Source organism: Danio aesculapii, chromosome 3, assembly GCF_903798145.1.
Source record: "Danio aesculapii chromosome 3, fDanAes4.1, whole genome shotgun sequence".
Classification (NCBI taxonomy): domain Eukaryota; kingdom Metazoa; phylum Chordata; class Actinopteri; order Cypriniformes; family Danionidae; genus Danio; species Danio aesculapii.
Window position 1 is genome coordinate 41,716,225 of NC_079437.1, and position 25,074 is coordinate 41,741,298.

The following is a 25,074-nucleotide window of genomic DNA, read 5'->3' on the forward strand; positions in this document are numbered from 1 at the left end:
TCATTGTTTTCACCTTCATTTTCTTTGTATATCAATACCTTTAACTCTCATTAGCAAGTTAAAATGTAACCATATTCATGTTCTGACTGAAAATCCGTCTCACCATATGAATAACACTTCCATTTTAAGATTTATATTTATGTTTATTTGTTTTGCACATTCTTTTATTCAAAGCCATGCTAAATAAGAAAACACAACAGGTTAAAATAAACATTTTAGTCATTAAAATGTATTCAAATTCAAAATGGTTAAGGATATGCGTTATTAGAAAATGCGTTTTCATTTAATTGTGCATGTGAATTATTATAGTGTCACCAGCAGCATCAAGGGTCCCTCACCTAATCAAAATTAACTGTTGCTCTTTCATGTTGGAAGAGTTATAAGCACTTATATTTACTTATGCAGGGTGTAACTTTAAACCAATGCAGAGGAATTTATCTTGTCTTCTCTTCCTGTCTCTGCTGGCAAATGCGGGGTTGGCATATCTGTGTGAGTACTGTTTTGTGTTATGTTTATGTATATATGTATGTATGATTGTTGCTGGCATACTTTTATTTATTTGTTCATAATTTAATTTTATTTAATTTTATTTCCTGCTGATAATCTCATTCATGAGACCTACAATTTTGCATTATAACTTTTTATTTCTTGGTTTTAAACAAGGTGTAAAAAACATACATTGTTTGCATTTTCAATTTTATTTTCTCTGAAACACAATTCTTTACAGATCACAACAAAAACCCAAATCTATTTTGTGAACAAAGAAGACTCTGCTTGAATTCAGGTAAGCGATGGCTTGTCTTAATTAGTCCACAGTCACATTATCCACTTGGTCTCACAAAGTTTTGTCTTTCAGACCCTCATTTAGATGCCCATCAAATTATGAAAATAAACTCCATGAAAAAATCACAGCCTACCAAACCATTGTTCAGGTACAGTAAAGTAAATGTTTGTATCCTGCGTTAAGAAAATTGTAATTGTATTTAGTAATTCACACTATAAAGTATGAATCTAACTGAATCTGAACACATATAGCAGACAAATTGTCAACAATATTAATCACTAATATATTAACTGCTTTTTTCCTGATTTGTTTTGTTGTTTTTCTTTTATAAATATAGAGCAAATCAACCACATATATTACTTCTCTCTCTCTCTTTCTCTCTCACTGTTTTTTTTTTTTTTTTTTTTTGCTTGAGTGTCTACTACATACATGTATATTTACATGATATTTACAAGAGCTAAACTGTGTATGCAGATTTAAAAGAGAAGTTGGTTCTGAACAAGGGCAGATTGTATGTTTTCTCCTCTGATGTGATGGACTGGAGCATCAGCAGACGCCGCTGTCAGGATCTGGGTGGAGATCTGGTCGTCATCAACAGTCCTGAAGAACAGGTACAAATGAGTTAGTTACAGTTATTTTACAGTAAATTACAGACAGTTATTTTAGATAGGACAACACAATCTCACGGCAAATTCGTAACTTTTTGATTTAGTGGCTAATTCGTACGAATTCGTACGATCTAATTCGTACAATTTAGTACGATTTGCTCATCCGCCAATGACGGTTGGGTTTAGGGGTGGGGTTAGGTGCCACACCTCCTTTTTAAAATCGTACAATTTCGTACGACTGAACTCGTACGAATTTGTACGAATTAGCCAGTAAACTGTCAAAATGTAAAATACTGGATAGGACAGGTATAGACGGATTATTTGACACTCTAAAAGGATAGTTCAAGGCAGGTTCAGAGCCTTTCTTTCTTGATGAATCCTTTTATGACAAAATGGTTGGGGTGTTTTTTCAAATCAACTTGACTGTCAACGCACCTCAATTTCTAGAGTTCAAATTAGAAATTACACAGACTTCCTTAGCAATGAAAAAAAAATTCTCAAAATGTCAATAAATATTTAACATGTGTCTGTTTTTGGCTTGAGCGATGCGGTGGTGTTGTGGGTGGCACGATTGCCTCACAGCAAGAAGGTCGCTGGTTTGAGCCTCATCTGGGTCAGTTGGCATTTCTGTGTGGAGTTTGCATGTTCTGCTCGTGTTTGCGTGTGTTTCCTCCGGGTGCTCCGGTTTCCCCCACACGTCCAAAGACATGCGCTATAGGTGAATTGGGTAAGCTAAATTGACTGTAGTGTATGTGTGTGTATGAGAGTGTATGGATGATTCCCAGTGATGGGTTACAGCTGGAAGGGCATCCGCTGCGAAAAACATATGCTAGATAAGTTGGCGGTTCATTCCACTGTGGCGACCCCAGATTAATAAAGGGACTTAGCTGAAAAGATCAATTTTGTGTATTTGATAATATGCTATCACAATATGTTTTTCACATCTCATCACATAAGAATCGTGTGGATCAATATGTCCACAAGCATTTGGTCAAATGAATTGCCTATTAAAATAACAACAGATGACTTTTTGCAAATCATTTTTTATAATTCTATTTTAGTAATTTTATTTATTTATTTATTTTAGTGTTGTTGGTGTTGCTAGCCAGATAATAGTTCTTCTTTCAGTCTTTTTAATAAGCTTTCTTGACCAACCTTCCACGGGAATTGGGTTTTCATTATATTAATGTTTTTATTTTGTGTTTGACTATATTTATTTATTCATGCTAATGGTATTAAGTTGTTAATTGTTGTTCAGCAAATAATTTTAGGGCACTGCAAATTTCACTACAATTACAAATTTAAATGACAAATTTTGACAAAATGAACCAAATGTAAGTAAATAAAGTATTAGTACTTCAAATATTATAGATATTATATGAAAATATTAATTGCACTGGGAGATTTGCTGCTGAGTGTGACGTGGCTGGGAAGAGAATCAGCACCTCCAAGTCTGAGGCCATGGTGCTCCACTGGAAAAAGGTGGCTTGCCATCTCCAGGTTGAAGGAAAGTCCTTACCCCAAGTGGAGGAGTTCAAGTATCCTGAGGTTTAGTTCACAAGTGAGGGAAGGATGGAACGTGAGATTGATAGGCGGACTGGTGCAGCGGCAGCAGTAATGCGGTTGATGTACCACTCTGATATGTTAAAGAAGGAGCTGAGCCGAAAGGCAAAGCTCTTGATTTACAGGTCAATCTACGTTCCTACTCTCACCTACGGTCATGAGCTATGGGTAATGACCAAAAGGACAAGATCTCGGATAGAATCGTCCGAAATTACTTTCCTTTATAGGGTGGCAGGGCGCATGCTTATAGATAAGGTGAGGAGCTCTGTCGCCCGGGGGGAGCTCAGAGTAGAGCTGCGGCTCCTCCACATCGAGAGAAGACAGCTGAGGTGGTTTGGGATCTGTTTCGGATGCCTCCTGGATGCCTACATAGGGAGGTGTTCTAGGCATGTCCCACCAGGAGGAAAGCTCGGAGAAGACCCAGGACACGCTGGAGGAACTCTCTGGGCTGGCCTGGGAATGCCTCGGGATCAGAGGAGCTGGAGGAAGTGTCTGGGGAAGAGGGAACTTTGGAGTTCTCTCCCAAGACTGCTGAAAAAGTGGTTGAAAATTAATGAATGAATAGTATATTAAAATATTGTAGTATACTAACACACTCATAAAATTACTTTTGCTGCTTGTTCAAACTACTTATTTAAAATCAGTTGAATCAACAAAATTCTTACTTTTTTAAAGAGTTGTTTGTGTGTGTGTGTGAGGGGTGGACCCTTATTGTTTTATGCTTTACTTAAACGATTTGTTTTGGGGCAACATGAAAACATTGTATGCGACTCAGCATATTTTACTGTGTTTTACAGTAAATAATAAAAATAAGTTCAAAACATGCTGCTTTATGGATCTTACATTTATCACCAAAAAGAGTTTTGCTATTGCTACAAACCCTGCTGTAAACCCATTGTCTTAAAAGAAACAAGTTGACTTTACAAAAATAATGTAGGTAAATCCATTGTAACTTGGAACACTTAAGTTGACTTAATTTTTATTATTATGTGAATTGTATTTACTTTTTTAAAAATAAAAGTAAACTAATCACTTTTTTCCAATACACATTTGTTTTTTCCAGCTTTTCTGTATCTAGCAAAATGACAGTAACTAAAATAAATCTGCTCTTCCAGACAATGTGTCTTCTAAATTCAAAACAGGCTATAATTGTACATTTTATAGACTTTAAATATGTGAGTACAATAAGCATTATTTTAAAAATTAAGTCATCTTAACAGGTTTAAGTTACAATGCATTTACTTACATTGTTTTTGTAAAGTCAACTTGTTTCTTTTAAGGCAATTGGTTTACTCACTTTAAGTAACTAATCACTTTTTACAGTGTGTATACACTCAAAAAATGATGTTAGCTGTTTGTTCATAGTACTCATTTAAAATTAGCTGAAAGAACACATTTCTTGATTTTTTTGGGTTGTGGGACAACTTAATTGTTTTATGTTCAATCCACTTATTTTTGTAAAAACTAATTTAATCCATTCATGCATTTTTTACAGTGTACTGTTTAGAGCCATATTTTCACAACAATAAATTCTTCAAATTTAAATTGAAAACCACCACAACAACAATTAACAATAACAGCAAATCTAAATAAATGAGGTGTTATTAGAGAATACGATGACATCAACCCTTTTTTTTTTGGTCTGTTGTAGGAGTTTCTCTCCAAAAAAGTCAATGGTGTCCATGACTTTCATTGGATTGGCCTAAGCGACAGTCAGATGGAGGGAGTGTGGCTTTGGGTGGACAACACCACACTAAACAATGACCCCTCGCAAGTAGCACTTTAAAACCTCATCTATGACAATTAGTACTGAACAGTGAACCAATGAAACAGTTGTTCAGTTTTCCTTCACATACAGTAACCTAAATCAGTTCTTGACCTCATAGATAAGTTTTCTCTTTGTTTTAGATGGGACACTCCCCCAGATGACTGGAAAGCTGAAAATCCTTTAGATGGAGAAGATTGTGTTATATTAAAGGGACGGAAGTGGGGGGACATTTCCTGCTTGAGGAAAGAGAAAAGGATCTGTGAGATTCATTGCTCTTCATCTTAATAATGCAGATCCAAAAGAACAAAGATTACTTTTATTGCTCGCATTTAGATACAGTTATCTATCAGCTTTAAACCTGTTTTATTTCTAGCAAATGAGTCATGAAGGGTTATTGGTGGTCATGTATGGTGCCATATAATAGTATGTTAGTAAATTAATCCATCATTTTGCACCTTGATTACTGAATTCGATAAGGTGATAGGCCTACTGCTTCATTTTAATTCATTTTAATTCAAACTTGTGATGTGTACCACAAGATGTATGGGCATGAGGAACTATTTTTCACTCAATATTGTTTCACAATTACAGTTGTGTCTGTTTGAGTTTGTAAGTTTCTTGTGATCATTTGGTTAGTTTGAATTAAAACTAACACAACGGCTCAAAGTGTTTATTCAATACAGACTGCATCAAAGCAGCTTGACAGAGATCAACAAAAATAAATAAGATAAATATTAGTTGATTCAGTGTGTCGGAGTGAATTTCATCAACTTGAAGTAGGCTAGTTCAATTTAGCAATGTTATTTTTCAACTCGGTGACCCTGTGGGTAGCGCTGTCGCCTCACGGCAAGAAGTGTCGCTGATTCGAGCTCCAGCTGGGTCATTTGGCATTTGTATGGAGTTTGCTTGTTCTCCCCTGGTTGCCGTGGGTTTCCTCCGGGTGCAAATACATGCGCTGTAGGTGAATTTAATAAGCTAAATTGGCCGTAGTGTATGTCTGAGAGTAAATGCAAGAGGGTATGGGTGTTTCCCAGTGCTGGGTTGTGGCTGGAAGGGCATCCGTTACATAAAAAAACATGCTGGATAAGTTGGCGGTTCATTCCGCTGTGGCGACCCCTGATTATTAAAGGGACTAAGATGAAAAGAAAATGAATGAATGAATTATTCAACTCAAGTTAGTTTGATTCAGGCTACAGTTGAAGTTTTTTTATCCAATGGTGTCAATGATGGTCATAGTGATACAATGAATGGTCAAAGTCATACATTTTTGAAAGTTAAGTGATTTTAGACCACAATTATGCAAAGAACCCAAACTCCATCAGGTGACTATGTAAAAAAATAAATTATTCAATTAAATTAAGTTAAATTAAAAAAAGAAAGAAAAAAGAAAAAGAGTGGGTGAAACCAGGCTCATTTGAGCATATTTTGAAATATATTTACGTTGCTAGATCCAAAATAGGTAAATCCACAATATTTACAATTTGCATTCTGTGTTAAACAATTTACATGTTAAACTGGTATTATTATATTTAATTTATAGAATTTTGTCTTTTTAAATGCAAGAAATGTAGGTGCCTTAATTTTGTGATACGTACGCATTATAAATTACAAAGATGTTAGCAACTACACTGCAAAAAAAAATAATCTTGGTTGCCTTAAATTCATATTCTTTTCGGCTTAGTCCCTTTATTAATCCGGGGTTGCCACAGCGGAATGAACCGCCAGCTTATCCAGCACGTTTTTACGCAGCGGATGCCCTTCCAGCCACAACCCGTCTCTGGGAAAGGTTGCCTTAAATTGTTAAGCTAAATCAAGTTAACCTTATGAGTCCATTGAACTTATATAATGTTAAACTGACTTAAAACAGATTGTGTAACTTTATAAAATTAAGTTAAAACATGATGATTTAATAAGTTACAATGAACTAAAAACATGTGTTGTCAGGACTTAATGATCAAATCATTTTTTACAGTGTAGTCTTTTTTTATTTTAATTAGTCAGGGTTTTAATACAAATAAAACATGGTTCATTTTCTGGGAGATACAAATAAACAACATTAATTTATTTTAGAACAACCACATTCAACTCTTTGCTAAACAATTTTTATTGTAAAATATTGATAACCTAGTGATTATGATTAATGCGTATTAAATAGATTATGCTTAAAATATTTGTTATCTCTTCTGTGTTTATCCAGCAGTAAATGTGTAACAACTTAGTGTCGTTGTTACCATGTAATTATTATAGCTGCCTCAAATGCAGAGTTTTAGATTATTCGTACTTCTTGCAAAGGTGTAATGTTTAATAAGTGGCTAAACCATTACAAAAATGTTTTCTATTTATCATTAAGACCGCAAGCAATAAGTCATTTATAAACAAAACTCGCGATTGGTCAGGATTGTCATAGGAGGAGGAGTCAACACAAACAGCAGGTAATGGTTTGAAAAGGGGTGTGAGAAATGTACAGTAGAGTAGACAGTAGTTGTCAGTACATGATAGCACTTTGCACCTTACAAAATGTGGATCGCGGTCGTCGTAATTTCCTTGGCTTTAGTGGTCTTTCTGTATAGATTAGTTGTGGGAAGTGGACCGAACCCCTTTGCGATCGACACACGCGAGCCCCTGAAGCCCAAGGTGTTCGACGAGAAGCTGAAAAATAAAGTCCTGAAACAAGGTTAGTTACTTAAACCGTGACTCCTCGTACTACGCTGTGCATCTTATATGTTTACTTTATTGTCTCTGAATAATACAGGATGATTGGCAATGTGATTTATTTATTTATTTCTAGCGGTACTGTAAAATTAACTTTTTCTGTTACTGTAAATTATTTACTGCACATTCACAATTATGCATGTGTTTCCATATCCAGGTTTCTTGGCCAGTAGGGTTCCTCAAGATTTGGATGCAGTAGTAATTGGCAGTGGGATTGGTGGACTGGCAATTGCTGTCCTGTTGGCCAAAGTGGGCAAGAAGGTTCTGGTTCTGGAGCAACATGACCGGGCTGGAGGATGCTGTCACACCTTCACAGAGCAAGGCTTTGAGTTTGATGTTGGTGAGAAGGACTTTTGTACCTTGGCAATGGCAACCTAATAAAACAGCATTGTTTCCTATCATGTCTGGCTTTGGCAAAGATAAGCACATTTATTGAGTAACATTAAAACAATTAATGTGCTGTATTGTAGCCCTATTTAATAATGTATCTTATTAGCTTGTTGCATGTCTAATATTACATGTAGCCTTAATTCATATTTTACTTTAGTAAAGCAAATAATGTGCTGTTTTATTTATGTAGCTTTGTATACTTTATGTACTTCACCTGAAAAATACCTAACGGTCAATATATGTTGGTCTCAATGTCTTTCAGGTATCCACTATATTGGGGAACTGTTAGATCACACGCCATTTCGCTGTTTGATTGACCAGATGACCAATGGGCAGCTGCAGTGGGATCCTCTGGAAAACCCCTTTGACAAAGTGGTTATCGGTCCACCAGAAAACCGGCGCATATACCCAATCTACAGTGGCCGAAAACGCTACATGGACGAACTGAAGAAGTGCTTCCCAGGAGAGGAAAAGGCCATTGATGAATTTGTGAGACTTTGTGAGGTGAGAAACAAAAGGTGGCTCAGACATTAAATTATAGGGTTGTCTATCAAGTGTATATGCTCGTCATCATATAGAACAGAATAGAAGAGAATCTGTTTACTGTCATTGTACAGGTACAATTAACTGAAGTGCAAACTTAAGGTTTACAAATATTATGTGTAAATATTGCTAAAAATGCAGTGTAATAGACACAAAACAATACATTTCAAAGTTATTATAACTAAACAACAACACAAAGGGCTTAGATATGGCCATTAACGCCATTCCTGTCCATTTCTGCATAAATAAATAACGTATTATGAATGACTAGAAATGACAATTTTATAGATTATAGAATTAAAATATTGCACAGAAGCTGTTTTTTATCTGCAAACCATATTTTTTTTTAGGTTAGTCTCTTAATACAAAATAAAAACAAACAATATGTTTGTGCACGCCTTTACTGTCACATTTGATCATTTTAAAGCATTCTTACTAAATATTTTTCTTTTATCCTACTGAACCCTAAACGTTTTGTAATATTAGTCAAAATCTCAGAGAATTTAATGCTCTCGGGAGTTAAAAGGTGAAATCTTTATAATTGTGTGCTGCTGATTGCATGACCTTTTCCCTACAATCGCAGCCACAGACAGGCAGTCATCCAGGAGTGTTGTGATATCTGTCTAAAGGACAGTGAGGACAACGAATGCTTGCACATGATCTTTTACCTTCATTAACTAGTTGTGTTGCTTTTATGATTGTTAATGCACAATTCAGCTATAAAAAATACTGCATGTTAGATCTGAAATCCACATTTGCAGACACAAACACACATTAAAGACCTTCTCTGAATAAAACAAAATGTAGCGGTTAACTAAATTTTAGACATTAAAAAGTCTTAAACTCACACAAATATTGTGTTGTAGGTCTTAAGTCATTTTAAAACAGGTCTTAACTCTATCCAGTCACCAGAAATCTATATCAATAAAACTGGAGTTTGCATGTTCTCCCTGGGTTTCCTCCAGGTGCTCCGGTTTCCCCCACGGTCCAAAGACATGTGGTACAGGTGAATTGGGTAGGCTAAATTGACTGTAGTGTATGAGTGTGTATGGATGTTTCCCAGAGATGGGTTGCAGCTGGAAGAGCATCCGCTGCATAAAACATAAGCTGGATTAGTTGGCGGTTCATTCTGCTGTGGCGACCCCGGATTAATAAAGGGACTGAGCCGAAAAGAAAATGAATGAATGAATAAATGAAACCTACACACACACTGTTTTAACTATTAACAGTAATTATTTTAAAAGAAATTAGAATTTACAGTATTGGACATAGGCATTAAAGCAGTGCAATAAACACCTGTAACCCTGATTCTTAATGCATCTGTTAGAAAGTTGCACCTGGAATATGGTTCATGGTCCTGCTGAAGCTTGCCCCGGCTCCTTTTGCAAAGTTCCTGGTGCGCACGGGTCTGGCCAGTCGCTTGACGTCCTTCTTCAGCTATGCGTCCCGCAGCCTGACGGATGTGGTGAATGAGCTCACACAGAATAAGGACCTGAGAGCTGTGCTCTCCTACATCTTTCTGACCTATGGTGAGATCACCTGGCTTGACTGGAGATCAAGATGCATGCTCAGTATTTTTAGTAAATATACAAAAAGATTTTTCTACTTAACTTATTTTGTTAAACAGGCAATATTCCAAAAGAAGCAAGCTTTTCCATGCATAGTATACTTGTGTGCCACTTCATGAATGGTGCTTGGTACCCCAAGGGTGGTGCCAGTGAGATCGCCTACCACATGATCCCCATAATTGAGAAGGCAGGAGGTGCTGTGCTTGTTAGAGCACCTGTAAACCGCATTCTCCTCAATGATGCTAAAGAGGCTATTGGTAACACTTTCCACTTTCTTTAAAGATATAGTGAATCTTCTTCCTACACAACTCTTTAATAAGAATATTAGCACTGGTAAAGGTTCATTCAGCTAATAACTGACATGTTTTCTTTGCATTGATGCAGGTGTGAGTGTTCTGAAGGGACAGGAGGAAGTGCATGTACGAGCTCCCATTGTGATTTCAGATGCTGGAATCTTTAATACTTATGAACATCTCCTGCCCAAGGATGTGCAGACTATGCCTGGTAAGAGAGAGTGAGAGACTGACTACATTTGCTTTGCTATTAAGAAACAATAATCTCTCAAATCTTCACAATATAGATAATGCTTATTATTATTAATATTATTAGTTGTAGTTTTAACCTTAGTTTTTCGAATTCTGTACAGCAATTCAGAAACAGTTGAGTATGCTAAAGCATGGAGAGAGTGGTCTCAGCATTTTCATTGGTCTGGATGGAACAAAAGAGGAGCTCGGGCTAAAAGCAGACAATTTCTATGTCTTTCCTGAGAACAATTTTGATGAGCTGTGAGTGCAAATTCACCAGTCTTAATAGAATGCTCTGTTTATTTGTTAAACATATCTCTCATTTTGTGTTCATGTCTGCTGTTATTCCAGGTTTGAGGCTTACAGGAAGGGAAACAGGGAAGACTCTGCTAAAAAGTTGCCTGTAATTTTTGTGGCTTCACCTTCTGCCAAAGACTCAACCTGGCCAGGAAGGGAACCAGGTAAAGAGAAAAATGAAAAGCACCTGAGGTCCTGTTTAAATCCGGAATTAGGATTTTTATTGATCTGATCACATATTGACAAAGCTAACCAAGTAAATGGAGACACAAAGGAGGAGAATTAAAGCTATGCAGAATGTATATATGTTAACAGAAAAACAGCTACATAAGAACTTCATAAATCAAATCCAGGATGAATGAAAACACGAGGTTAAATACACTAAAGATAATATAAATGAGTGACACTGAGTGTAGGACATAATTTATAAAGGAAAACTTTTGTGGTTTCATCAGAAAGAAAATTTCAAACAACACACAGAAGCTGAGTTAACGATGAATCACATTATGGAAGTCTAAATATACCAGGAAACATGCACTGTCTGTCCATAAAAAGTCATGCTCTTCTAATATTTTGTTGCACCACCTTTTGCATTCACTGTGGCATCACTGCAATATGCTTCACAACATTTGTTCCCATCCAGAGTTGCAAATATTTTTAGCCAAGAACTGTATTTGTATTGATGACTGGAGAGTCAAAACGCTGCACAATGTCTTCTCCAGGACATACCAGAGATTCTCAACAGGGTTAAGATCTGGACTCTGGGGTGGACAACACATGTATAAAATAATGTCCACCACTCCTTCAAAAAAAAAAAAAAATCTATGGCTGGAATAACCTGGTTAATCTGATATTCAGGTAGTCAGATGACCTCATTCTTTGGGCGCATACTTTTGCTGAACCTAGACCTGATCAGGGCATCTCCAGATCACAGCATTGTATGGTTGGCACTAGGCATGATGGCTACATCATTTCAAAAGGCTGTACTCTGGACTCATCAGACCACATGGCCTACTTCCGTTGCTCCAGATTCCAATATGTATGCTCCGTAGCAAATTGAAGCCTTTTTATGATTAGCCTTAGTAGTTTTTTTAAGGCTACACAGCAATTTTAGTCCTAATCCTTCACATTGTGTGTGTGAAAATGCTATTATTTTCACTTTTAAAGAAAGCTGTGAGTTCTACTGATATTTTTTTACTATTTGATTTCACCAGATGTTTAAAAATCATTCAAGATTTTTTTTTCAAAGATGATGGATCCCCACTCTCCTTCCAGTTTTTAATAATACATTGAAGAGTTCTTACCCTACTTTAAGAGTTTCAGCTATCTCCTTAGATGTTTTCTTTGCTTGGTGCATGTAAATAATTCTGAAATAGATTACCACCTATGTTATGACCACAGAATGGGGCTTCCAGCATGGTTGTTGAAGAAAAAAGAAGCTACTTTGTGCATAAGTTAATGTTAAATAATTAGTTACAAGCTGATATGGAGTCAGTAATTATGTAAAATATGCAGTAATTATCCAATAGGAGACTCTTCCCATTTTTTTGGACAGTGCATTTTAGCAGTGTATAACATTTACATAAGGTCCTAATAGTATCTGGCTGCAGACTTTCACATGCACGCTGAGACATGCACTGTCAGACACATGTACTGAATAGGGCTAGTGATGTCACTGTGAGGGGTATGGGTTTTGTGGGATTAGGTGTACACATTAAAAGTGTGCATGTCTGCCTGGTTTGTTAAATGGGATCTAAAGTATTTTGAGATCATCCACATTTGACCACGTGTGCAAAAAATGCAACATAATCATGTTACAGGATACAGACAATTCTCAGGTTGCATTAAAATCTACATATGTATGTCGCCTTTAGGTAAATCCACCTTGTCTGTGGTTACTTTTGCTAAATATGAATGGTTTGAAGAGTGGAAAGATGGCAAAGTGAAGAACAGGAGCACAGATTATAAGGAGTTGAAGCAGATGTTCATCAATTACATACTAGAGGGAGTGACTGAGATCTATCCTAAGATCAAGGACAGGGTATGAACGCACCAGACTGGATTTTTATCTCTAAATTGCACATATTTTATTGTTCATTCTTTTTGTGGTTTATAAATCTGTCTTTCTCTGTAGATTGAATATGTGGATGCAGGCACCCCGATCACAAATCAGTTTTATATTGGCTCTCCAAAGGGAGAGGTTTATGGTGCTGATCATGGGATTTCACGCTTTAACGTTGAACTGAATGCCACCCTCAGACCACAGACACCCATTAAAAACCTCTTCCTAACAGGTGAGTGCATCCAACACTATTTACAAGGCCTTATGTACAACATTTAAAAGAAGATTTTGAGATATGTGTCATTGCGTGCATTTTTGTAGATGCTGTTTAAATGTCAACATTGAAATTGAAGAGATTTCTAGATTGTCCATTTTCAAATGTGGTTTTTGCTCACAGGTCAGGATCTGATGTTGTGTGGTTTTGCTGGTGGGTTGTCTGGAGCTCTGACGTGCGCTTCTGCCATTATGAACCGCAATCTGTATCTGGATTTATTCCTTCTCAACAGAAGAGTCAAAAATACCAACAACAAGAAGAAAGCATAAATATCAGTAATACGTTATGTTCATAATCCTTGCACTGCTTAAAATAAATCTCTCATGTATTTGCACCTAGTCATTTCGGTAAACTCGTTTAAAGTTTACCATGTGCCTTGCTGATTTAATACTTCACTACAATTCCAAACCTAAATTTTAATGCACACAAAAGGGGAACAATGTAGATGCAGATGGTATTGTAAAATGGTTTTACTGTAAAAATAAAGCACTTAAGGACATTCAAGGGTAGAAAATCTCTCTCAAACCTACTTGAAACCAAAATTCTTTTTGTAAATGAAGAATTGTGTGGAAAGAAGACTTATATTTTACTTTTTTTTTTTCAATTAAGATTTTGTAACTGAGTCTGAAGTTAAATCTTGCGTTTAATTACATTTAATTATGTTTAAATACAATTCTGGATCTGTAGGCAGATCTGTAGAAATGATTCTGACACATTTAATTGTATGTTTTGCTGAAGTAGCAGAGATATTTCTGAATTGTATCATCCTGCCAGCAATTCAGCTAATATTTAAAATGGGGGCTTGTGCTTTCTAAATAAATATGTTAATTGAACAATTAATCATTGCAATGGATGCGTGTTTCTACTGCTTAAAATGAAATAAAGGGAACGTTCAATCAAATATTAAATCTCTGTCATCATTTACTGTACTGACCCTTCACATTTAGCTTATTTTCTTCTGTTAAGCACAAAAGATGTTGATGTTACTCATTGACTTCCATTATTGCATCCCAAATGACACACTATGCACTTACAGTTGTGCTTGAAGTTTGCATACACCTTGGAGAATCAGCTAAAATGTGAAGAATTTGAACAAAATAAGAGAGGTCATACAAAATGCATGTTAATTTTTTTCATTTAATGCTGTCCTAAGTATGATATTTTACATAGGATGTTTATATAAAGTTCAAAAGACAAGCATTGCTGAAATGATTGAAATAACCCCCTGTAAAAGTTAGCATCCCCTTGGTTTTTAATACCGTGAGAGTGTTTTTCTGCTTTGTGATGGTTCTTCGTGAGTCTCTTTATGAGACTTTAAACAGGATAAATATGTCATTTTTTCCATTTAGTACTGCCCTTTGGAATCAGATTATATTTGCAAATTAAGTGCAATTTACCTTGATCTTCATTGTCTGATTACTGTTCAGAACAAACAAGGGATTCATTACAGATTTTCTTGTTTGCTTTGACCTGGTTAAAGAAACTAGGATCCACTCCATTTTCCTCATCACTATCCCAGCAGAGAAGCTATGTCATGCAAATGTGTAAACCCTTTCTCATTGGATTGATACATTTTTCAAAACAGTGAACACGGATGTTATTCAAGCAGTCCAAACCCCATTGTTTTAGCTACTGTACGTCACCAAACAGAAACCATCTATTTCTAACCATTAGACACTACCAAGGTCAATATGAAATCTCTGAAGCACGTTGTTCGCTCTTTGCCAGCATGGATGGAGGAGCTCAATAGTGACTATGTCTTATACTCCCAATAGATTTGACTCTAGATTTGTGTTTTCTGTAATAGTTACAGTATTTAATTGGGTTCTTTTTGTTTTGTTTTTCCAACTATTTCAGTTTTCAGCCACAGTTTGTAAAAATGTCATGGAGTCATCAAATTTTAATCAAAGCATTTCTTATTCTGGATCCGATTCTATGCAAAAAGGCAAATTCGTCACAGCCTACAAGTCAGCAAACGGCACTGGAAATATTCTACAATAAAAAGCAATGGTGCACTAATTCACACTGAGTTGTGTATTTTGTATTTTGTTGTCCATTGTGTAATGATTGATTGAAAAAGCTCATATACTTGTTTGCAAGTTGTGTTGTTTGAAGGCAAAATTAGCTTTTGTTGCGTATATTAAATGTTTTGGCACGGTTAGAGTCTTTTGCAAGGAAAATGTGTCATTTTGACCATGAGTGCCGCTGTTTAGACCTGTGTGTTAACTGTTTTGAAAATGTGGTTTCAGTTGACAACTGCATCAAAGCAATCAAGAAAAACTGTAACAACCATCACAAATATGAAAAACACTCTTAGATCATCAGGTAACCACACACACAGTATAAAAACCAAGAGTATGCAAACTTTTGCAGGGGATTATTTGAATAATTTCAAAAAGCTTTTTGTGCTGTGAACTATATGTAATCACCTTTTATTAATAATATCCTATTCAGGACACTATTTATTTTAAATAATTGCATCTCATTTAACAATAAGGTTGTATTAGTTAAAGTTAGTAAAGCATTTACTAATTAACAAACAATGAACAATACATTTTATTACAGTATTTGGTAATGTTATTTAGTTGATGAAAATACAGTTAATTGTTAGTTCAGGTTAACTCACAGTGCACTAACTAATGTTAACGAATTTGGATGGTAATAACGCATTAGTAAATGTTAAACTATGATTAATTGCTGTGCACATATTGCTCATTATTAGATCATGTTAGTAAATACATTAACTAATGAAACCTTATTGTAAAGTGTGACCAAATAATTACATTTTTATAGCAAAAGTGGTTGCAGAAATGAACTAACATCATTAAATCACACTTTTAACAAACCTGATTAAAACAAATTAAACAATCTCCTTATTTGTTGCATTATCAATATTTTTCTTTGACTAAAAAATATATATTTAAAGAAATAATTTTTAATAAAAACCATTAATATTGGCCCAAAAAGTAGGTAACACTAGTGACAAAAAACTAGACGTGATCTTTATATAAATGTACAAAATAAATAGAAAAAAATGCTGTAAATTGTGTTTTCAAAAAGTCAAAAGAAAATAGATTAATGTGGTCTAAGCTTAAATGTTTGAAAAAAATTACTTCAATACATTTTTCCATACCAAAAGTGGATGTTTCTGTAGAATGACTCAACGTTTTAAAACGTTTTATTGATTTAAGCCTTTTTTACAGTCTTTGTAAACCTCAGCCTTCTCGCCATAAATATAACGTCATTTAAAAACAGAGCTAGTGATTGGTCAAGAGTCGGCGTCACAGGAGGAGTCAACAGTGGTGTGAGGAAGTGTGTGTACAGTATTCGACACTGTTGACAGCACAAGAAAGTAGCACGCTGCACGTTATAACATGTGGTTCGCGGTCGTCGCAATTTTCTTGGCGTTAGTGGCCTTTCTGTATAGATATGTTGTGGGAAGTGGACCGAACCCTTTTGCGATCGACACACGCGAGCCCCTGAAGCCCATGGTGTTCGACCGAAAGCTGAAGAATAAAGTCCTGAAACAAGGTTAGTCAAACTATATGTTTTAGGTTAAGTTAGGTAAGACTATTTTTACGTAATACGGTGAATAACAATGTGCAAGACTTATTCAACCTGTTGAGAAATGAATGGAAACCATTACAAGGTCTACCGTTAATGCTTTCAACTACAAACACCATTAAAATAATTACAAACCATCAACGTTTAACCATAAATTCCAGTAAGTTACATTTGAATGATTTCGAGTGTCTTTGGGACACAATTCTTAAGGAATGATTAACTTTAGTGGTTTGGTTTTAATATGCACCCATAGAATGAATGCGAAACATTACCAGTAGAAACCCCAAACGTACCATTGCAGACTACATTAAAATGTATAGACTTCTCACTATTATTGCTTCAAAATTATTGACCTTTGAATCTCTAGCTCTTCATGAAACCTCAGTTGTGTAACCAACTGTACATGTGTTTCCATATCCAGGTTTCTTGGCCAGTAGGGTTCCTGAGGATTTGGATGCAGTAGTAATTGGCAGTGGGATTGGTGGACTGGCAATTGCTGTCCTGTTGGCTAAAGTGGGAAAGAAGGTCCTGGTTCTGGAGCAACATGACCGGGCTGGAGGATGCTGTCACACCTTCAAAGAGCAAGGCTTTGAGTTTGATGTTGGTGAGAAGGACTTTTGTACCTCAGCATACAAACCTGCAAAATAGCGCTGTTTGATCACCCAATAGGCGTTTTTGTTGTTGTCTGATTGTCTCTTTTTTAGGCATCCACTATATTGGGGAATTGTCAGAGCACAAGCCATTTCGCTGTATTATTGATCAGTTGACCAATGGGCAGCTGCAGTGGGATCCTCTGGAAAACCCCTTTGACAAAGTGGTTATTGGTCCACCAGAAAACCGGCGCATATACCCAATCTACAGTGGCCGAAAACGCTACATGGACGAACTGAAGAAGTGCTTCCCAGGAGAGGAAAAGGCTATTGATGAATTCGTGAGACTTAGCAAGGTGAGAAACAAGGATTGTGTTTGGTTTGTGGCCTTGACATTGAAATATGAGGTTGTCTGTCAAGTGTCAGTTGGGTGCTGGTTTAAAAAGGTTTTAGGTTAGCACAAGTAATATTATTATTTGTGAAATATTTAATATTTGTGAAAATTGCTTTTTATTGTAATATATATTCAATGTCAATTATTTCTGTGTTCACAGCTGAATAGTTAGTTACTACTTCATTGTCACAAACTTCAGAAAAAATTCTGATAAGCTACTTGGGGCCAATCCCAATTCTATAACTTACCAGTAATACTTAAATACTTACATTTTTGCATACAGCCATTTTGCTGTAGATGGTGTATTCTGTTCAATATTCATCCCCCTTGGCTTCGAGTGTGGTCCTGGAAAATCCTTCCCCTTAGCCCTACACCTTGAAGCTAAAGAGAATTGGAACACCCTTATCCCTTCATGTGAATGTGCAAAATGAGGTGTAGGTAAGGCTAAGGGGAAGGGCTAAGGGGTAGGATTGGGCCTTATTATATATTTTAAAAACTGCATTTATTCATAATATCTTGAAAGTAAAATGACAGCATTTATTTTAAATATAATTATTCTCTGTAACATTATAAACATTGTTAATGTTACTTTTGATCAATAGAAAGCCTCCTTTAAAATGAAATGGCCACTTAATGGTAATGTAGTTTTATCTTTTCAGTGCTCTAGAGTATTGTAATGCCATAAGATAAGATAAATATAGGGTGAAATCTTTATAACTGTTTGCAGCTGATTGCATGACCTTTCCCCCATAATTATATTCATAGACAGGCACTCATCCAAGAGTGTTGTGATATCTAGGGCAAATGGGGACACAGCATACTTCCACATGAACTAACAAACTATCACCTCATAACTAGTTTTGTCATTTTATGCTTTTATGATTGTTAATGCACAATTTAGTTAAGCAGAAAACGTAAAAAGAATGGTCAAACCCAAAATTATTGCAAAGGCCTAATTGTGTTTTGAACTCCATTATAGGTTTCATTATAAGTCCAAAGGTGTAAAAAAAAAAAAGGATTGATTTATTTTCATGTTACTATTATTTCGGAAGGGATTTGAAAGGGTTTTAGCACTTTCTTTCGCCTCACCATACTACTATGGTTCGATCTAGAGCAACAGATGGCAGTCTCTTTATTCACACAGAGAAAATGTGAAAATTAGAACTTTTGTCAGAAACTTCTTGTTCATTGCTATTTCACAAGATCCAAAAGGCTTAGTTTGGACAAACATATTCGTTGGGTCACAGTGTCTTTACCACTAGCCTTAGAGAGCCCTACACTAGAGGGACCTTAGGCATGACTATACCTTTTGGCACAGCAGTAGAAATGCAGCTAATACAGTTGCTTTTTTCTCTATTAACAAAGACTTTCAACCACTTTGGAAGACACTTCACCCACCCAGGATGGTTGACCTAAATTCTTTGTGTCTGAGAGTCTTGGATGTCCTGTTGACACATGTCAAGGAAACTTGCATAAAAAGGATTCTGCACTCTTTTTTTAAAGGAGTGACCATGTGATTTGCACTTTGTGTTTCAATTGAGTTTTTTGGGCTGGTACTTGCTTAAGGAACATGCATTTTCAGTCCATGCCACAGTTATAAAAAGTCACACCATTACTGAAATTAGGAGTTGCTTTTAGACTAATGTTTTATAGACATTCTCCTATAAATTTGTGGTGCGTTTTGAAAATACATTATACAGACATTTCTACAAGCCTTTTCTCCTTCCACCTTGTCCAAAAACCTTTTGCAGTCACCATTTCAAAAGCTCTCTCAATTTCTTCCTTACATTTGTGGACTTGTCTTGCATTGGAAAAAATGGACATAAATAACGTGTATATAATAACGTGTATTTCATCCTGTTTAAAAATCAAACATATTTGATAAATACATTAAATCAGATGCAATATGTCTGCAAGTAGATCTAAAGGTTTAAGTTTTAGTCTGTAAATGACTCACAATGCCAGAAATCTAGGCTGAACATCTGAGCTTACCAAAGTTTTTGGCAAAATGTTTTCCTAGGTTGTAGTCTGAGCCTAGTATTACTCAAACTCCCTCTTATTTTTACCCCTAGGCAATAGCCAGTTTTGAGGAAAATATAAGAAAGTGTCATGAAGCTCAAAATGTAACCCTGATTCTTAATGCTTCTTTCAGGAAGTTGGACGTGGTGTATGGGTTATGGTCCTGCTGAAGTTTCTCCCGACTCTTGTTGCAAATTTCCTGGTGTGCACGGGTCTGGCCAGTCGCTTGACTTCCTTCTCCCGCTATGCGTCCCGCAGCCTGACCGATGTGGTGAACGAGCTCACACAGAATAAGGACCTGAGAGCTGTGTTCTCCTACATCTTTGGAACCTATGGTCAGATCACCTGGCTTAACAGGAGATATACATTTGTTATTGAATACTAACCCTTTCAATATTTGGTGCCAAAACTCTTTTTTTATGTTTTCTTTTAACAGGAAAAATACCCAAAGAAGCAAGCTTTTCCATGCACAGTTTGCTTGTCAGCCACTATATGAATGGTGCTTGGTACCCAAGAGGTGGTGCTACTGAGATAGCCTACCACATGATCCCCATAATTGAGAAGGCAGGAGGTGCTGTGCTTGTTAGAGCACCTGTAAACCGCATTCTCCTCAATGATGCTAAAGAGGCTATTGGTAACACTTTCCACTTTCTTTAAAGATATAGTTGATCTTCTTCCTACACAACTCTTTAATAAGAATATTAGCACTGGTAAAGGTTCATTCAGCTAATAACTGACATGTTTTCTTGGCATTGATGCAGGTGTGAGTGTTCTGAAGGGACAGGAGGAAGTGCATGTACGAGCTCCCATTGTGATTTCAGATGCTGGAATCTTTAATACTTATGAACATCTCCTGCCCAAGGATGTGCAGACTATGCCTGGTAAGAGAGAGTGAGAGACTACATTTATTCTGCTATTGATAGTTTTCAGTCATGTGACCTGTGCTGAGACCTGCCAGGCAAAATGAACTGCTTTAATGGTAGCTGACACTGGGATCTCCATAGAAGCACAGCACAAGCTAGCCATATTTCTTTCTGTTTCATGTCAACAAAACAAAGCGAGAGAAATGAGCACAAACTGTAAATTTTGGGCACTTGCAATCCATAAACGGCACCCTCGCCATTTTTTAGTCATTAAAAAAAAAGTCCCTGTGTATGCTACAATTCAACAATTTTTACATCAATCTAGTGGAGAATACCTCAATGATTCAGATTCATATAAAGTACCATCAGTTATAGGTACTTTTATATATTTTGATAGGTCAAGTGTGAGATTGAAATGGCATTGCTTTACCTGCCAGGTAGATGTTCGCATAATCACTTGAAGTAACGTGAGAACTATCAATAAAGGAAGAAGATTGTCATAGAGCTTCAAATTATATATTTATTATTATTATGATGTGAATCGTTGACCTTTTTGAATTTTGTTTTCATCCTGTACAGCAATTCAGAAACAGTTGAGTATGCTGCAGCATGGAGACAGTGGTCTCAGCATTTTCATTGGACTGGATGGGACAAAAGAGGAGCTCGGGCTAAAAGCAGACAATTTCTTTATCTACCCTGAGAACAATTTAGACGAGCTGTGAGTGCAAATTTACCAGTCCTGAATAAATTGAAAGTGCTCTGTTTGTTTGTATACATGTCTTCATTTTGTGTTAATGTCTGCTGTTATTCCAGGTTGGAGGATTATAGGAGCGGAAACAGGGAAGAATCTGCTAAAAAAATTCCTCTGATTTTTGTGGCCTCGCCCTCTGCCAAAGACTCAACCTGGCCAGAAAGAACACCAGGTAAAGAGAAAAACTAATGATAAATCGAGGCCTGTGTACAGCTGGAATTAGAATTTTTATCTATTTGTTCACAAATAGATAAATCTGTGTAGCTTTTCCATAGCTGGCAATCAGTAATAAAATAAGCTATTCACTATAATAACTGACAGCTCTGCTTGCTAAATCCAAATATGCTTCGCCTACAGGTAAATCCACCCTGACTGTTGTTAGTTTTGCTAATTATGAATGGTTTGAAGAGTGGAAAGATGACAAAGTGAAGAACAGGAGCACAGATTATAAGCAGTTGAAGGAGACGTTCATCAATTACATACTAGAGGCAGTGACTGAGATCTATCCGAAGATCAAGGACAGGGTATAACCTCACCAGACTGAGATATTGTCTCTAAATTGCATATTATTTCTCACACTTATCTTGTTTTTCTCCATCTTTCTGTCTGTAGATTGAATATGTGGATGCAGGCACTCCAATCACCAATCAGCATTACATCGCCGCACCTAGGGGAGAGATTTATGGCGCTGATCACGGAATTTCTCGCTTCAGTGCTGAACTGAATGCCACCATTAGAGCACAGACACCCATTAAAAACCTCTACCTTACAGGTGAGTGTTAAAAGTGGTGTTTAGAATGATAAGAACCCCGGGTTAAGCCCACTTTAAAATAGTCACTGTCATGAAACACAAAATTACAAATATTAACAAATCTCTTTGGATTGTACATCATGGTTTCTTCCAGTCGGTTTAATTCTACATTAAAAAGCAGTTCATTTTGAACTTTTTCAGGGTATGTACATCTTTGGGACGTAAAGGTACCATACAGTATAATGAAAATTTGGATATACCTTGGCATAGCGCAATAATAAGAGTCCAGTACATTGCAATAGCATACAATGGACCTCAAACACCATTGTTTTCTCGTTCTCATGTAAAACTCAAGACTGTAAAATCCAGGTAAAAAACAGCCCAATTAGAACAAAACACTCTGAAGATTCACATGGGATCATTAATTTTCATATCCAGGGCTGCGTTTAATTCGCCACAGTGTTTCCTAGAGAGATTACAGTAATAATTAAACAGCATCAGAACAGAGCTCATTAATATTCACAACCCTTCCAAATATGGTCAAATCTGAGCTTTTTTTTTCTTTGAGAATTTTTATTGTAAGGGTAATTCTATAATGTGGTTATAAGTGAGCATATAAAATAATTTCTGGAGAATATATGAACTTATCTATGCCACATACCTGCCATGTAAATATCAGACAACAACTTAATGAATTGATTTAATGCACTAAATGGCACCTTTAACCTGCACCCCATTTTGAGCATTTTCCGGAAAACGACTTACCCAAATATAATTGTCTGTTGCTCTTGAACCCTGTGGTCTATGTTCACAAGTCTGGTTTGTTTTAATCTATTGTGAGTTGTGTTCACGTCAGATGATATGACTGTTCATAGTTAAAACAACCTGTATATAATGTTCATAGTACATACATCTGTAAAAATCCCCATAGTATTTCTATAATTGCACTTTGTAACTTATACCTATATCCTGCACTTGCTGCTATTGCATTCTTGGTTAGACGTAAACTGCATTTCATTGCCTTGTACTTGTACATGCGCAATGACAGTAAAGCTGAATCTAATCTAATCTAATACAATGACATGGCAAATGATAACCAGTTTATCAAAAATTGATGATGTGTTGTTTTGATATAACTATTATCCTATGTGAAGAAGTTACATTACAGCAAATGTTGCTTCTTCGACAAAAGCTTTAGCAAGATTGTGTGCACTAAGGGAGATGTGTTAATGTACCAATAGTGAGTGTTGTTTTTGCTTTGGAGGAAACTCTGCATTGCTTAAATTCTCTACAGAGCTGAGTCTTTGGCACAAATAGTTATTCCTTTACTTTGTGAGGGAATCAGTATTTGAGTAATGGCATATATACGCAAAATAAGCCTTAGAAGTTATTAAAGACCAAACTGTGGTAAACCTTTAAAGGGGTGGCTTACCCAATAATTAACAATTTTTCATCACTTGCTCAAGCTTTTTTCTTATTCAGTCTTTAATGAAAGTCCAGGTAACCAGTTTAGAAGACACATAAATCATAAATGTATGAGTTAATTAATTAGATGCGAAGGATATGGTATTTTCTTCATTGATTTATTGATAGATTAACCAACGTGTCATCGGTTTAAAATGGCATGAGGGTGAGCAAATGTTGACATAACTATCCTGTAAACTTTAAAGTACTGTAGGTTTGTATATTACTGTCTCACAGTTGGATTTTTTGTGTTTGCTGTTTAAAATGTGGGGAAAAATCCCTGTCAGTAAATGTCCTGAGATCTCTAGAGTGTCCCTTTTTTATCAAATGTGGTTTTTGCTTGCAGGTCAGGATCTGATGTTGTGTGGTTTTGCTGGAGCGTTGACAGGAGCTCTGACTTGCGGTTCTGTCATCCTAAATCGTAATCTACACCTGGAAGCCTTCAGTCTCGCCAAAAGAGTCAAAAATGGCAACAACAAGAAGAAAGCATAAAAATCAGTAACACATAATCTTGATAGTCATTCATATCACGTATGGCTCTTGAGAATGAGAACAGAGCGAGAACCTGCATTATTTTTGAAGAAATTAACCACTGCCTTGTGCCTACAGTAACAATACGCTGCAGAGCCTTACTGGTATAATAACACACAACTCAAACTTTTCATCTACTTCTTAAATCCAGGGAAATACATGTCAGTTGATTCAATTAAATGGACTTATTAGAATAATAGAATTTTGTAAATAAAAAAGTGTTGATTAAATAATTCCAGTTTTCTGAAGTCCAATTACCTTTTTTGAATGCAATTGAATGTTTTTGGGTATTGGGTATTTTGGTACTTGGTATTGGGTAATTTTTTTGTTTTTAACTAACTGAGCATGAACTGAAATAGGGTCTTGATTTGAATTATTATGGCTCTATAGTAGGTCATATGTCTGTGTTAAGGGAATTTCATGCAGATGTCTGATAAATGCACATTCACATTTACCTGTGTGCTTCCCTTTTAGGTTGCTGTGATTTTTAAGACTTGTGCACTAAATGGGCTAATTAATATTCAATGGATGCTAGTGCATATACTGAATAAACCTCTTCACACAACAAATTATTGTGTGGGTTTCTGGTCTTACATCAAGGGGGCAGTGTGACGTCTAGACTGAGCCTTGTCAATTCTCAAAATGGCAGATATTGCATTTAATAAATAATAATTTTACATTAACTTCTCTAACAAATATCCTAAATACACTATGACAATCGTAATTTTTTAAAATTAAATTACTATTTAATTCAAAATTCAGTTTTTATTTAAGTCTTACATGGGTTTTGCAAAATAAGCATTTATGTATTTTTATACAATGTGAAATTTGTAAACATTCGCATTGCATGGATGTAAATATCTTAATCACATAAGCAAATTATTATGTTTTCTTTTTTAAACGAGAAGGGGAAATTCAACACAAAAATTACAAGTGTTCATTGGCTGGCTGGACGTGTGGATATCTCGCACCCCTGCCTACGTCGCGAGGTTTTATTAAAATCATGGCAAACCACGCGTTTTAATCGTGTCAGTAATCCAGATAGTAGACATTT

At 36.0% G+C, this 25,074-nt stretch overlaps 3 protein-coding genes across 3 annotated transcripts; all 3 read left to right on the forward strand.

Annotated features, from left to right (window-relative positions):
• Positions 1-946: 946 nt before the first annotated feature.
• Positions 947-5,158, forward strand: LOC130220566 (C-type lectin domain family 4 member E-like). Its single transcript, XM_056452801.1, has 4 exons — positions 947-986; positions 1,259-1,395; positions 4,607-4,725; positions 4,864-5,158. Exons 1-4 carry the CDS (start codon positions 947-949, stop codon positions 5,006-5,008), a joined length of 441 nt encoding a protein of 146 aa, XP_056308776.1. The 3' UTR covers positions 5,009-5,158.
• Positions 5,159-7,176: 2,018 nt separating this feature from the next.
• On the forward strand, positions 7,177-13,994 carry retsat.1 (retinol saturase, tandem duplicate 1). Its single transcript, XM_056454022.1, has 11 exons — positions 7,177-7,397; positions 7,593-7,775; positions 8,088-8,329; positions 9,696-9,897; positions 9,996-10,193; positions 10,321-10,440; positions 10,583-10,721; positions 10,812-10,921; positions 12,632-12,798; positions 12,892-13,051; positions 13,217-13,994. The coding sequence occupies exons 1-11, from the start codon at positions 7,241-7,243 to the stop codon at positions 13,360-13,362; spliced, it is 1,824 nt and encodes a 607-aa protein (XP_056309997.1). The 5' UTR covers positions 7,177-7,240; the 3' UTR covers positions 13,363-13,994.
• Positions 13,995-16,397: 2,403 nt separating this feature from the next.
• On the forward strand, positions 16,398-24,589 carry LOC130221499 (all-trans-retinol 13,14-reductase). The gene is made up of 11 exons (XM_056454021.1): positions 16,398-16,624; positions 17,079-17,261; positions 17,362-17,603; positions 19,794-19,995; positions 20,097-20,294; positions 20,422-20,541; positions 21,103-21,241; positions 21,337-21,446; positions 21,632-21,798; positions 21,887-22,046; positions 23,836-24,589. The coding sequence occupies exons 1-11, from the start codon at positions 16,468-16,470 to the stop codon at positions 23,979-23,981; spliced, it is 1,824 nt and encodes a 607-aa protein (XP_056309996.1). The 5' UTR covers positions 16,398-16,467; the 3' UTR covers positions 23,982-24,589.
• Positions 24,590-25,074: the final 485 nt, after the last annotated feature.

Bases quoted from the DNA above. Each gene is read 5' to 3' on its own strand.
- LOC130220566 (XM_056452801.1), top strand. From the start codon at position 947: ATGTTTGTATCCTGCGTTAAGAAAATTGTAATTGTATTTA. The intron at 1,396-4,606 runs GTACAAATGAGT...GGTCTGTTGTAG, and splicing joins TCAACAGTCCTGAAGAACAG to GAGTTTCTCTCCAAAAAAGT. The intron at 4,726-4,863 runs GCAAGTAGCACT...TCTTTGTTTTAG, and splicing joins ACACTAAACAATGACCCCTC to ATGGGACACTCCCCCAGATG.
- retsat.1 (XM_056454022.1), top strand. From the start codon at position 7,241: ATGTGGATCGCGGTCGTCGTAATTTCCTTGGCTTTAGTGGTCTTTCTG. The intron at 8,330-9,695 runs GTGAGAAACAAA...TGCATCTGTTAG, and splicing joins AATTTGTGAGACTTTGTGAG to AAAGTTGCACCTGGAATATG. The intron at 9,898-9,995 runs GTGAGATCACCT...TTTGTTAAACAG, and splicing joins CTACATCTTTCTGACCTATG to GCAATATTCCAAAAGAAGCA.
- LOC130221499 (XM_056454021.1), top strand. From the start codon at position 16,468: ATGTGGTTCGCGGTCGTCGCAATTTTCTTGGCGTTAGTGGCCTTTCTG. The intron at 20,542-21,102 runs GTAAGAGAGAGT...CATCCTGTACAG, and splicing joins GGATGTGCAGACTATGCCTG to CAATTCAGAAACAGTTGAGT. The intron at 22,047-23,835 runs GTGAGTGTTAAA...TTTTGCTTGCAG, and splicing joins TAAAAACCTCTACCTTACAG to GTCAGGATCTGATGTTGTGT.